Here is a 14,032-nt window from a genome sequence, read left to right on the forward strand (position 1 = left end):
GGCCGTGCGTTTACGATAATTACTGATCATAAACCGCTACTGGGGATCATTGCGGGTAATAAACCAACCCCGTATATATTGTCCCCCAGAATGACCCGTTGGTCTGAATTCTTGGCGGCCTACAACTACACCTTGCAACATCGCCGGGAAATCAATTCTCCACGCTGATGCATTGAGCAGAACACCGCTCCCAGACTCTGTTGTAGATCCAGCCCCAACCATCTCAACACTACAGATCGAAGCTCTACATGCACCACCCTTGACGGCTAGAGACATTGCCTTTGAAACGAAACATGACCCAGTTCTGCAACACATCCTACGCTGGGTTGAACGGGGTGGCCGACGGACCAAATAGCACCGGAATGGGCGCCTTTCAAAGCCCGCCAAACCGAACTGTTTTCCCAAAAAGGCTGTATCTTGTGGGGCGATCGGTCGTAATCCCTGGCAAATTGCAACAAACTGTTTTGGCGGTATTGCATGAAGGACATCCGGGTATCGTGCGGATGAAAGCACTCGCATGCAGCTACGCTTGGTGGCCGGGAATCGACAAAAGAATCGAGGCCTGGGTCGCTACTTGTCAACGTTGCCAGGACGTCAGCAACGCCCCACCGAAAGCAAGCCCAACCGAATGGGAAACTCCGAGGGGACCTTGGTCCCGTATTCATATTGACTTTGCGGGGCCTACCAAAGGACACACTTTCCTTATTACTGTTGACACCTATTCAAACTGGCTCGAGATCCATCGAATGAACACAACTACAACGGACTCAGTTATCAATAAATTAAACAGACTATTTGCCACACATGGGTTTCCGGACGTGTTGGTCTCGGACAACGGCCCACAGTTTACTGCATTACCCTTTGAACAATATCTTGCTGATCGTGGCATCCGCCATGCGCTAACCTCGCCCGCGCACCCTGCGGTGAATGGACGTGCAGAACGCATGGTACAATTTGTAAAAAAGACCCTTCACAAAATGGAATTTGGCAACATCGACGAGAAAATCAATCGAATTCTCTTGTTGCAGCACATCACACCCCACAGCGTGACCAACAAAACGCCCTCTGAGCTTCTTATGGGGCGGAAACTACGATCGCACCTTGACCGGCTCCACCCGCATTCGCACCGGAAAAGCCCTTCGGCTCCAGCAGCAAATGCCGGGAATTTAAGGTAGGCGATTTAATCTTTGCCAAAAACTTTTCCGGCGACCGTTATGGATACCCGCAACCGTTACCCACCTTACCGGGCCTAGATCTTACCGCCTGCTAACGGACGATGGGAGGGTGTGGAAACGCCACATAGACCAACTCCGATCGAGATTACCACCCAGCACCCATGACTCCCGGGTTCACCAACTCAAGGGGAGGAAATATCGAGGACATTGACTTTGATATGACAAATAGCAGGCCAACGGAAACCCTACGGCCCAGCGAAACACCGGAACGTGAAGCGGGGAGGGAGTTGAATTTTTCAGGGAACTTTAATATGGGGGAAACCGAACTGCAAAACCCCGAAGAAACACGGAGTAGCAGAGACAACCACAGTGGAAGCAGCACGGAATCACCGTGCAGCGAAACTGAATTTAATAAAGATCATCCAAATGCTCCACCGGAACCGGACCTTAGACCAAACCGGTGGAGCCACGGAAATCATCCAGACAGACCAAACGGCCTGTCTATCTTGAGGATTTTATTACAGCTCCCTCAAACGGAACCCAAGGGGAGGGGTGTTGTGAATCAATAAAAGTTACTAGCATAAATGCAAATCAGGGTTTGGAAACCTGCACACCTGATTGGCCCTTATACAACAACTAGGGATTGGTCCATAAGTAGTCCCTGATTGGCCACTATTTTGACACTTCTCATTGGTTATAAGTTTGAACTTGTTGCACATGTCATTGGTTAATAAGGTAGCAGATAACCCTATAAAAGGGTTGCTGTTGCCCATAGCCCTGTTCTATTTACGATTATTAAAGAGTTGAAGTCACTGGTCAGATGTCTGGTCTCCATTATTCCCCAACCTAACAGAGTAGTGGGGACATGATAGCAGCATTCCAGTGTTTGAGAGCTGCTATAAAGAGGAGGGGGTCAACCTGTTCTCCAGAGCACCAGAAGGCAAGACAAGAAGCAATGGATGGAAACTAATCAAGGAGAGAAGCAACTTGGAATTAAGGAGAACGTTCCCGAATTAACCAGAGGACCAGCTTGCCTTCCGAAGTTGTAGGGGCTTCATTTCTGGAGGGTTTTAAAAGACTGGACAGCCACTTGTCTGAAATGTATAGAATCTCCTGTTTAAGTGGGAGATTGGACTGGAAGACCTCCAAGGTCCCTTCCAGCTCCATTCTGAATTGAATTGTACTGAAATGATACAATGTATTTTGACATTAAAATTATGTCCCGGTACTCATTGTTTGTTGGGTACTCAATGCACAAACTAAAACTTGTCAGTGACAACTGCCTTGTGACTCACTATATTATTCCTTATGGGAAAATTTATTTGATACTCCTTGTTTTTGATACTTATCATGCCTCCTGCAACTAAGTAACAATGGGTACCAAGGTACCACTGTAGAAGGAAAGAGACAGTGAACACTTCCCCCAGCCCCAAGATTCCTATCAGCAGCACTTTAAGGGTTAGTGTTTGACTACTATTAGACTGCACAGATGCATTTGCACAGTGATCCCCAACCTTTTTTACGCCGCGGCCCGGTATCCCCAACCTTTTTTATGGCGCGCCCGGTACCAACATCAGCTTGGCGCCGCCATCTTGTTTTGATGAAAAAGTGCTTCTGGTGAGCTTTCTACCCGGAAAAGCTCACCGGAAGCACTTTTTCATCAAAACAAGATGGCGGCATCAGCAAGCCAACGGCCCGGTAGGACTTGTTCCACGGATCGTACCGGTCCATGGACCGGTGGTTGGGGACCCCTGCATTTGCAGACTCACTAAGTTTGGATAAAAGATTAGTTTGGCATCAGCTCCTGAAAATGGGGCTTACTCTGATTGTTCCTTTCTGAGTCATGTTTCTTGTTTGTTCTAAAATGAGGAGGAATGTCAGTCTGCCATTGGCAGGTCATCTGGAGAGCAAAAGGCAAAGTTTACGATGGGCAAATGTGCTACTCTTGGGTGTCATGCCCCTGTTGGAGTCTGACTCCAAGGGAGAGATGGAACAGCTGACAGGGAGTGGAAGTGTGGCTCTGGTGGTTGTGGAGGAAACTGGGGAAGGGCACAGGCCGGATGGGCATTCAGAGGAAGACCCAGGCCCATCCTCTCTTCATCCTAGGGTATGCAGGGAGGAGTGGATAAGGGAGAAACGTGAGTAGCGTGGTCTATGGGGGAGGAAGAGGCCCTGATCCCCTTCATGGGCTACAGCAGGGAGGACTGGTAAAATTTAAAAGGACAAACTGCGCATGGCAAAGTTGCTGGAAGCAAAACATGCTTTATTCTTGTTGGAGCTTATCGGTGTTTTGGCTTCCTCCCAATTGTGGTTGCTGCATTATCTGGCAGAAGTCTGCAATTAATCATCCTTGCCTGCCGTAGTAATTCCTTCAATGTGGTGTGTTGGGTTTTTTATTTCGAATTAACTTTACTTTGGCTGCGGACTGCATTTACTCCCTCCATAAACTGTTTTCTTTAAGAGTTTGATATCCAGCCGAGGATAATTGGACATTGGGGCCAAGTTGGAGGCATTAAAGGGACTTTCTTCTATTTTTGTGACTTGGTTATTTTTGTGTCACACCCCGGGTCATCACACTTGGGCCTCACCAACCTTTGCTGGGAAGAGCTTTCCATCCATCTGATTTTCATTTTTAAATATTCTTTTAATGGAATTATATAATCCAGGAGCAGACATACTGTGAAGAAAGAACACCAGCCTCCAGCACACTGTTTCTCAGTCATGTCAACTTTAAGATGTGTGTACTTCATCTCCCAGAATTCCCCAGCCAGCATGGAGAGCTAAAGTCCACACATCTTACAGCTTTCAAGGTTGAGATATATTGCTAGAATCATCATTATTTCCAAGAAACCTTTTGGGCAATAGTTGGGGCATTGTTTGCCAGCACACGGTTCCAAAATGAGCTGTGAAATTGGGTTTTAGAACCCTAAAAAGGGTGGCAAGAGGGCAGCCTTCTGCAATAATGCCATTTAGGGAATAGCCAAGGTGCAACAACTATTTTGAGACATTGTCCATATGTACTTATTGGTCCCCAAAAGTTGCCTGCTAAAATAATGAAATCAAGGCTAAGGTTATCAGATCTGAGTTACAAACATCTGAAAGACCACCAGGTGACAGCAAAGAGTTGGTGCCTGGGACACTCACTTGCTGGTGTCTAGTGGTCATCTGGAGTTTTGCAGCCCAGATGTGGTCATTCTAGGATGCATCCGCAAAGGAACATCTCTCCCTTACCTGTCCACCGAAAGCATGTTGAGCACCAATAACTTCATGCAGAGCCTTTATGTCTGCGCTTGGCCCCGTAATGAGAGAGGTCCCAGTGTCCACAATGCCTTGACAACTGTCCTTGCAGAGGGTGGATGAATTGGTTGTTTCAAGCACGTTCCATGGCCAACATGTCTTCTCCTTGGGTTGTTGTTTCTTTATGGTTATCCTAAACAGAGTGTTTGGAAAAGGACAGGGATTTGGAAGTTGGCTTAGATTGGAAAGAAGGCTCAGTGGCAGGTGAGAAAAAGTGCCAGAACATTAGAGGCAGAGAGGCTATACAGTTTGAAGGGCTTGCGCCCAGCAATGTCTTCCAGATCCCTTGCTATAGCAAACCTTTGACTTACAATCTCAATTGGGATTGGTCGTTATATGAATTGTACCTCATTTTATGGCCTTTTGCTACGGTCATTAAGCAAATCACTGTGTTTGTTAAGCAATATCGACTGTTGGAACTCCCTGGAAAGGTCACCAATGGCAACCTTTGTAAATACACGATGGTTGCAAAGTGCCCCTATTTTGATCATGTGTAACAGTTGTAATTGTGAGGACTGGTTGCACATCCCTTTTTTCAGTGTCATAATTTTGAAGGGTTGTTAAATGAATGGTCATAGTTCTTGGAGCATCTGTATCTGGACTGTGCCACTTTTAAAGTCTGGTGGGAACGTTGTCTGACTGTCTGCTGCTTAATTCCAAAACCAACACGACTTTAATCCTGCACGCATCTCTGCATTAGGGAAGAGGATGTAGCCTCATCTTCTTGTTGAGGTGGTACATTTTTATGTCCTGGAATCACATCAGATTAACCCTCAGCTAAATCCAAATACAAACAGACCACATTATCTGCAATTTGAAAAGGCATTCATAGATTCATGGCCTTTTAAAGCCTGGAGCTGGGTCATTGCAAACTGGCCTTTTTTAAAATTAAAGTTTGACTGTTCAAATTAAGTGATTAACATAAACATGAAGCGAGCCAGCCAAGAAAGATCAATGGCAGCAATTTCCTTTCATTAACATGGTTAATATTTGGGGAGAAGGAACAGAGGACAGGACTGGTAGTTGCCTTGGGGAGACAAAATAATTGTGTCCAATGTAGGCCAGATGATTGACATCCCTGGCCTCTGTTAGTAAGGATGACCAAAGCACTTTGGAAGAAAAAAAAAGTATATCAAGTGAGATGAAACAGAAAAAGTGAGTCTGTCTTTTCTATATATGGGCTATAAAAGAGTCAGTTGGATCCAATGGTTAAGGCACCAGGCTAGAAACCAGGATACTGTGAATTCTAGTCTCATCTTAGGTATGAAAACTGGCTGGGTGACTGAGCCAGTAACTTTCCCTCTCAGCCCAATGCATCTCACAGGGTTGTTGTGAACAAAATAGGAGGAAGAAGGACTATTATGCATGTTATTGCCTTGAGTTAATTTTAAAGTAATAAAGGCAGGATAAAAATCTAATAATGGTTTCTACACAGAGTTCCCAATGAATCTCTTATACATCTGCTACAGGTGAAATAGGGATTGTGCTAACGCAGGATGTACAATCCTGGCTAAAAAAAATTATCTTTCATACATCCTCTTGACATTTTCACCCAACTTTGGTGTCCTTCAGGAAGGTGAAATATGTTATCCAGAATATACCTCTGAGGGACAGTTATGCTGTGGAAAGCCGCTCTACCTAGTCTGCCTTTTTCTAAACTGCCATTATCAATCGGGTGCTTTCCAGGTCTATTAGACTACAATACCCATTGCCTCAGATTGCTCATGCAGTTCACCAGATCTGGAGAGAACACTAGGTTGGGGGAAATTGTGCTTAGTGATCAGAGAAGAGAGTTGGAGGGGACTGCTTGTTTCTTTCTGATGCCTTTGTTTAAGCTCTTGCAGGAATATCACGTCGTAGGACAAGAAAAGAAAAAAAAATGAAGAAAATAGCACAATGAAGGATAGCAGATCTCAATGTCATTTTTAAAAATACTACAGCATTGCCCTCTAGTGTTGAGGGGTGTCACTGCATGCAGCTAAACTCAGCTGGTACCAGTAACTATGTACTTACAAGTAGTCCTCAACTTACAACCATTCGTTTATTAGTGATGTTTTGAAGTTTCAATGGTATTTAAAAAAATGACTTATGACCAGTTCTCATATTTATGACTGTTGCAACATTTCCATAGTAATGTGATAAAAATTTGGGCATTTGTCAAACAGCCTGTATTTATGATGGTTGCAGCATTTATTTATTTTATTTATTTATTTTGATTTATTTTGATTTGTCAATCGCTTACAAGATAATAGGTATAAGTATATACATAGTTATGAATACATGAAATGGGTACATATAAGAAAAATAAAAGAAACAATAGGACAGGGACGGTAGGCACGTTGGTGCGCTTATGCACCAACATTCTGAGAGTATCATTCAGTTCATTGCAGTGATTTGCTTAGCAACTGAATGAGTAAAAAAGCTGATACAATGGAGTATGACTCACTTAATAGTTGTCTTGCTTAGCAATGGAACTTTTGGGTTCACTTGTGATCGTAAGTGGAGGATACCTCTCATTTTTTCAAAGAGGAAGTCCTCTGAAGTTTTTATGAGTGTGTCTACAAAATCATAATTTCTTGCATGTGTGGCAATCCAGTGTGGGGGATGTAAAAGTGTACTTACTTGTCCATCTTGATCTGCCAGTAGGCTTTGCGTGACACTGGGATGTAGTGAAGTTTTCCCACATAGGCGTTGTGGTTGATGCCTCCGAAAATAACTTCACCTCCATTGTCTTGTTGTGAGGTCTTGTTGGTACTAAGAGAAATGTTGCAAAAATTAAAACAGCTGTCTTAAGCCCCAGTGTCATTTACTGCAGGAAAGTTCACTTTTCCAAGATGGCTTTTCCAAGATTTTCTTGAGGTTTCAAGGAATGCAGAAAGGAGTGATTATGGTACATGGAGCATGTTAACTTATCTCAACTATTTTCCTTATTGTATTATAAGTTGCATCCAGGATCAGTTTTAAGTGTGTCTAGTGCCTAGGGGATAGGAACAGAAACCAGAAGAACATCAAAATGTTTTGGGTAATTAAAAACCCAATCCAACAATTGCATTTCCTGGTCTTTTTGTTTACCCTTACTAAGGCTTTAGGTGCCTGTGCTAGTCCTATTATGGCTATCGAGCCACCCATCCAATATTCCATTATTCTATTCCAATGTTTTTTCTAACTTGGGTATTTTAAGCATTCTGCTGCAGTGGTGGGATTCAATTTTTTTTACTACCAGTTCTGTGGCCATGGCTTGGTAGGTGTGGCAGGTGGGCATGGCAGGGTAATGCCCAGTCAGAGGTGGTATTTGCCAGTTCTCCAAACTACTCAAAATTTCCACTACCGGTTCTCCAGAACTGGTCAGAACCTGCCGAATACCACCTCTGTTCTGCTGGAGAAATTCTGGAAGCCACATATCTTCAAGTGACTTAATTTTGAAAAACACTGTTCTTCCCATCAATATTCTAGTTAGAACCACCATACCTGAGCTGAACAAAATCACACAACCACTAGATGGTGTACTAAAGAGGTAATTTTTCACCTGAGCATTGTGAAAAAAATTCAGTGGGAGTGTCATATCTTTCCCCACAAGATCAATTGTCCCATTAGTTGAAAAGAGACATTTTCATTAGGGAAGGGAAGCATTAATACCACCCTCCCTGCATTCTTTGACAATTCCAAAGAAAATTGTCTTCCAGTTTAAAAATTAAAAATTAAAAACAGGCAAAAAAGTACTAACCATTTGATCAAACCATTCAATCAAGGTAACATTTAGCAAAGGTTGGGAGCATGCTTAATTTTGCCACGAAAAACCAGGTGTTCACAAAGAACTCTATCTTGAATACTCTTTCTTCCATCCAAAAACGTATATACTATTATTTTGGCAGAGGAACAGGCCCATAGCCAATCAGGACAACACTATTGATTCTTATATGATAGATTTCAAGATTAAATCCAGATACTGAACACAGCCCTTGATCAATACTATCAAGTGAGATGATGAGAAGAAACAGGATCAGGCTGCATAATAAGCCAAAACAGGTGCCTGTTGATTTGGCACTATTCCTATTTCTGAGAAAGTTTGGTTTTGTTGTACTACAAGGGAATTTTCTTTTCTTTTGTTCGGTCCTTTTTTACTCTATTCCTTTTTCATACCATAAACTTCAAGTTCTAGGGCAGTGTTTCTCAATCTTGGCAACTTTAATCTGTGTAGACTTCTAGTCCCAGAATTCCCCAGTGATCATGCTGGCTGAGGAATTCTGGAATTTGAAGTCCAGGTACCAATGTTCATAGACACTGATCTAGTACTCCCAAAAGGCTCTTTTTGAACCTTGATAAGAGACAGAGCTTCTTATCTACATTGCATTGTGATATCTAGGGGTCAAAAGCAGAACAAGAATCATATGGGGAGGGATATAGTTTTTTTAAAAAAGATTTTCTGTTAATTTTTCTTTAAGTATAAGCTATGTGTTCTCTAGTGGTAACCAACTAAACCCATCACAAAGACTCATGGGAAATGGAGCTTTTATCATGTGTCAAGAATAATGTTGTAAGCCACTGTTTCTTAACTTGGCAACTTTAAGATGTGTGCACTTTGACCACCTAGCATGTTGGCTGAGGAATTCTGGAAGTCAAAGCCCACCCATTTTAGAGTTGCCAAGGTTGAGAAACACCGTTGTAAGTGATCCCTAGCCAACTTTTCAATACTGGAAAGGAATAGAATGATTAAATTAATTGATGAGATCAAGAACCCAGAAACCAAATATGAAAAAGTAATAGGGCATTGGAGAATTGGCTCGATGAACCACCTTGTTCCTCAATTTTATTTTATTTTTTGAGAATATGGCTATACTTCAGGAAGCCAAATAGAAAACATAAGCCTGATCAGTTTATATAGGCTATTAACCCTTAATTATAATGCAATTCCATATTTGTGATATCTATTTTTTATTGAATAGATTGGTTTATTTATTCCTAGTAAGTGTAACCCAGGAAATGGCACCAAAGTTTAAGAAAATGAGTGTAATTGTTGCAAACAGATAGGAGATTGCCAAAGAAATAACTGGATGCTAAGAATGTGGTTATCAAGTGTTAAGATATTTAATTTAATAGCTGGAACAGTAAAATGGATAATGGGCCAGAACACACTGTGGTAGTTGATTGGTTGGAGAGTGTGGGCTCCTGCATGAGGCAATCTATGTTATGATTGGTTGTTGGTTATCAAGAGTGTGTTTCCCTTCCCCCGCCATCTTTTTTTTCTTTATGCTCTGTGTGGTCTGTATTTATGTGGTGATGTGCCTGACTATCTTGTCTGCTATAAATGTAAATTATATTTATTTATATAAAAACTACAACTTCGTATCAGCATCACTAACTCCATTTGGACACCGGCTGTGCAATTCCGTGATACTCAGGGTTTATAACTGGTTGGATCCAGAAGAGAAAAAAAAAAAAAGAGGATGCAGAAGTAAACAGGAGCAAAAATCCAAGTGAATCATAAGAGGAGAAAAAAGAGGTTCTCCTCAGGCAAAGTAAAGTCTGCAAGGACAATCCAACAGGAGGGGAAAGTCACAGGAAAACATGGAAATGTAGACTTTGAAAAGCATATAAAAAATGTGGAGTTGTGAGTGCAAAGAGGGCACCTTTGTGTGCGAGTCTAAGACCTGGGCTGGAGAAATGGAGTCTTGAAGAGAAGGCAGAGGGAAAAAATACAAAGGAAATGATTAAGCAGTGAAACAACCTGAAGCAATAAGAAGGAATCAGAGATAAAATCGATACTTTCTTCAGTCAAAAATGTATGGACCCTGAACTTGTGGGAAAACACTAGAATGGGGGAAAAAAATCAAGTATGGGTAGTCCTTGACTTTATGACCACAATTCAGTGGTGGGATTCTACCAGTTCACACCTATTCGCTAGAATCAGTTGTTAACATTCTAAGCAGTTCGGAGAACCAGTTGTTAGAAGAAATTACTGGCCTAATCCTGTAAGGAAGGCAGGAAGGAAACATTCTGGTGTTGCTTACAGAAACTGCCTCTCCGTTAACTCTTATTACATTCTTGGCAGGACTAGACTTCCTGTCTCAGAAACGTCTCTGGAGTATTTTTCCCCTCCTTTGCTGGTAGTTTGCTTGTGTGGGGTGACCATTCAAAGTTACAATGGCACTGAAAAAAGTGACTTATGACCATTTTTCACACTTACAACTGTTGCAGCATCCCCACAGTCATGAGAGGGCAGGCAAGGAGATGTGTGCCTCGATGTGAGTGATGTTGAGTTGGCCACGCCCAGCCAATAACATGACCACCAAGCCATGTCCACCCAGTCACATGACCACCAAGCCACGCCCACCACCTAAGCCATGCCCACAGAACTGATTGTTAAAAAATTTGAATCCCACCCCTGCCACAATTGGAACCAGAATTTCCATTACTAAGCAAGAGAGTTGTTAAATGAGTCACACCTGAATTTACTACCTTTTTTGCCATGATTAAGTGAATCATTGCAGTTGTTAAGTGAATCATGCCATCATTAAGTGAAACCAGCTACCCCATTGCCTTTGCTTGACAGAAGCCAGCTGGAAAGGTCACAATCTGAGCCCAGAATGCTGCATCTGTTATAAATACATGCCAGCTGCTGCAATTGTTGTAAACTGAAGAACTAATGGCTAGTCTAGTAAAGAGGAGGACCAGGGGAGACATGATAGCAGTCTTCCAATATTTGAGGGGCTGCCACAGAGAGGAGGGGGTCAAACTATTTTCTAAAGCTCCTGTAGGCCAGACAAGGAATAATGGGTGGAAACTGAACAAGGAGAGATTTAACCTGGAAATAAGGAGAAACTTTCTGACAGTGAGAACAATCAACCGATGGAACAGCTTGCCCTCGGAAGTTGTGGGAGCACCATCGCTTGAGACCTTCAAGAAGAGATTGGAGTGCCATTTGTCAGAAATGGTGTAGGGCCTCCTGCTTGGGTGGGGGGTTGGACTAGATGACCTACAAGGTCCCTTCCAACTCTGATTATCTGTTAATGGTAAGCTGCTTTTTTCAGTGCCAAAAGTGCTTTTTCAAGAGGCAGCTGATTTTGTTTCTCATCCAAGAAGCTGCTTCAGCTCTGAAGAAGCTTCATGGATGTGAAATGAAACATCTTCAAAAGAAAAAAGAAAAACAAGAAAGTCCAGCTGAAAAAGCACCTTTGGGACAACCAGGATGACTGAAAATCTCCAGAGACTTTTTTTCAGTGCCACTGAAATTTCGAACGGTTGCTAAATGAATGGTTGTAATTCTACCTGTAATCAGAAAGATTACTCTCAGTTCTGTCAGAAGAGTAAAAAAAAAAAAGTCAGGATGGTATCCAGGACCTCACAATGAAGCCTCGCTCTTTTAATTTGCATTGCACAAACAACAGGTAATTAAAAGGGAGGAGCTCTGGCTACACACTGACAGTCTCTATCTTGACATTTTTGACCCCTGTCCCTCGATATCCTGGGAAAGCACAAGAGTGTGTCCCTGCTGTGGATCCAGCACCAGAGTGGTGGATCAGGGAAGAAATCAACCTGACTGGCCAGTTGGAGAGAGGACTTGGGCCAAGAAACATGAGAAGCCGTCCTCCAGGGCTGATGGCTGAGAGAATGGCTGCTGGAAGGCAGGTGATAATATTTTCTTGCCTGGACTACAGTTCCCACTACACATAGTCCTCAACTAATAATCAATTGCTTAATGACTGTTCAGTTATATGACAGATTCCCCAGTGCCCCAAATGGTACTTACAACCTAGCACTGAAGTTCCAATAGCTGGGCTTTCCCCTATAGTCACATGACTACATGTCAACTGTTTGGCAACCACTTGGTATTTATGGCCATTTGCAACATCTGGTGGTTACATGACTGCATTTTCCAATGTTTTCGCTGAAAACTGGCTTCCAGTTTTTGGCAAAAATGGCCCATAATGAACAATGGGCTTTCTTTATAATTGAAGTGTTTACTTTATGACCATGGCATTTGCTTTACCATATCAGCTTAGGGACTCCTACAAAAAAAAGATTAAAGAAACAGGCCTGGTTACATGATGACCTGTTTTACAACCATCATGATGTAATGTTGTAATGGGAAGGTTCCATTACTGTTATAAGTCAAGAAATACCTTTCTCACATCCACATACAGCCTGGCTCCTGACCAGGGTGGGGTTAATCTGGAAACTAAAAAAAATCCATTGCAAAAGGAGAGTCTCAGTGGCAGAAGACTTCATAAGGCGAAGCTGAGAGACTAAAGGAATGACCCAACATTTGAAGAGAGACAGTTAAGAATGAATGGAGATGCTGAACACTCCATACTTATATAAAATATATTGTCTGCTACTCTATATAATGTGGTAATGCTCACAGCATATTCAACAGCTGATAATTGTGTATGGTGAGATGTTTTGATATCCTGAATTGCTCCTGGTCAGTCAGTTGGAAGTAGACTATTAAACCAATTATAAAACAAACTATCCTCCTGAATAGTAGGGATAGGTGGTGTATTCTAGCACATCTGGAAGGCAGTAGGTCAGGACCTTGGTCTTTATCTTTATGCAGGAAGGAAGGGAGGAGGGAAGGGAGAGAGGGAGGGAAGAGGGGAGGGAAAGGGGAGAGGAGGGAAAGGAAGGAAGGAAAGAGGAAGGGAGAGAAGGGAGAAGAAGGAGAAGGGGAGGGGAAAGAAGGAAGGAGGGAGGGGAGGGGAGATGGAGGGAGAGGGAGAAAGAGAGAACCAGTTCTAAGCTACTAGTTTGATGTGACTTTACTTTATCCTAATCATTTTACACCCTACTGAACTAAGGCTGAGGTTGTTCAGAAAGAAAAGAACGTTTCCTATAGTACAGGGCTATATAGGTTGGATGCTAATTTCTGAGGATGAGGAAGGGATTCCCCCCTCTCCCCAAACTCTCATAAAAAATGAAACCCAGAGGATGGGACTTGGGAAGTCTTCTGCTTTGGACAATATCAGGGAGGAGCAGGGGTGGATTTCTACCGGTTCTGTCCACCTCTGTAGAACCGGTAGCTCTGAAGAGCAGCAGACATAGAACAGGTTCTATGTCTGCTGATGTTTTTGCCCACCTGCCCACCCGGGCTCTTACCTGATCTTTATTTCCTGATTTTTTTTCAACTTCAACTGCCGTGCGAGGCACAGCTGCAGTTAAAAAATCAGGAAAAAGGGCTTTATGAAAGGCTGCTTCTCTGCCCGCAGTGTGCTGATGATGATTTACAGGCAGGCGCCCTCATGCAGGGAAGCACATCATAAATCACCGAACCTCGTAAACCACTGAACTGGTAGTTAACCCTGTCGTATCCCACCCCTGGGGAGGAGATAATGTTGATAATAGAGAGGTCCATACCTGCAAAGATGGAATGAGAAGACATTATTTTTCAGAAGTTTCGCCTTCATCATGTTATCAAAGGGTGGGGTGATGTTGTTTACTGAGATAGAGGGATAACCCAATCCCATGATACCATCAAATTTGGCAGCCACAAAAACCAAGCCTGGCAAATCAGTAGCCTCAGCAAAGGTCTGGTTCTTAACGGTGAGGTTGCCAATCTGAAGAGA

The 14,032-nt window shown here is 42.8% G+C and overlaps 1 protein-coding gene across 1 annotated transcript in view; it reads right to left on the reverse strand.

Annotated features, from left to right (window-relative positions):
* Positions 1-14,032, reverse strand: part of LOC113418499 (cathepsin D-like) — a 40,929-nt gene that overhangs the window by 10,625 nt on the left and 16,272 nt on the right. Inside the window, exons 5-7 of the mRNA XM_087947534.1 lie at positions 13,824-14,023; positions 7,095-7,226; positions 4,407-4,605 (exon numbers count right to left, since the gene is read on the reverse strand). Coding sequence (XP_087803660.1) covers positions 4,407-4,605; positions 7,095-7,226; positions 13,824-14,023 — 531 coding nt within the window. The remainder of the gene's footprint in view (positions 1-4,406; positions 4,606-7,094; positions 7,227-13,823; positions 14,024-14,032) is intronic.

This window comes from Notechis scutatus, chromosome Z, assembly GCF_049901735.1.
Source record: "Notechis scutatus isolate UNSWTSFEM ecotype Mainland chromosome Z, rNotScu1.2, whole genome shotgun sequence".
Lineage (NCBI taxonomy): Eukaryota > Metazoa > Chordata > Lepidosauria > Squamata > Elapidae > Notechis > Notechis scutatus.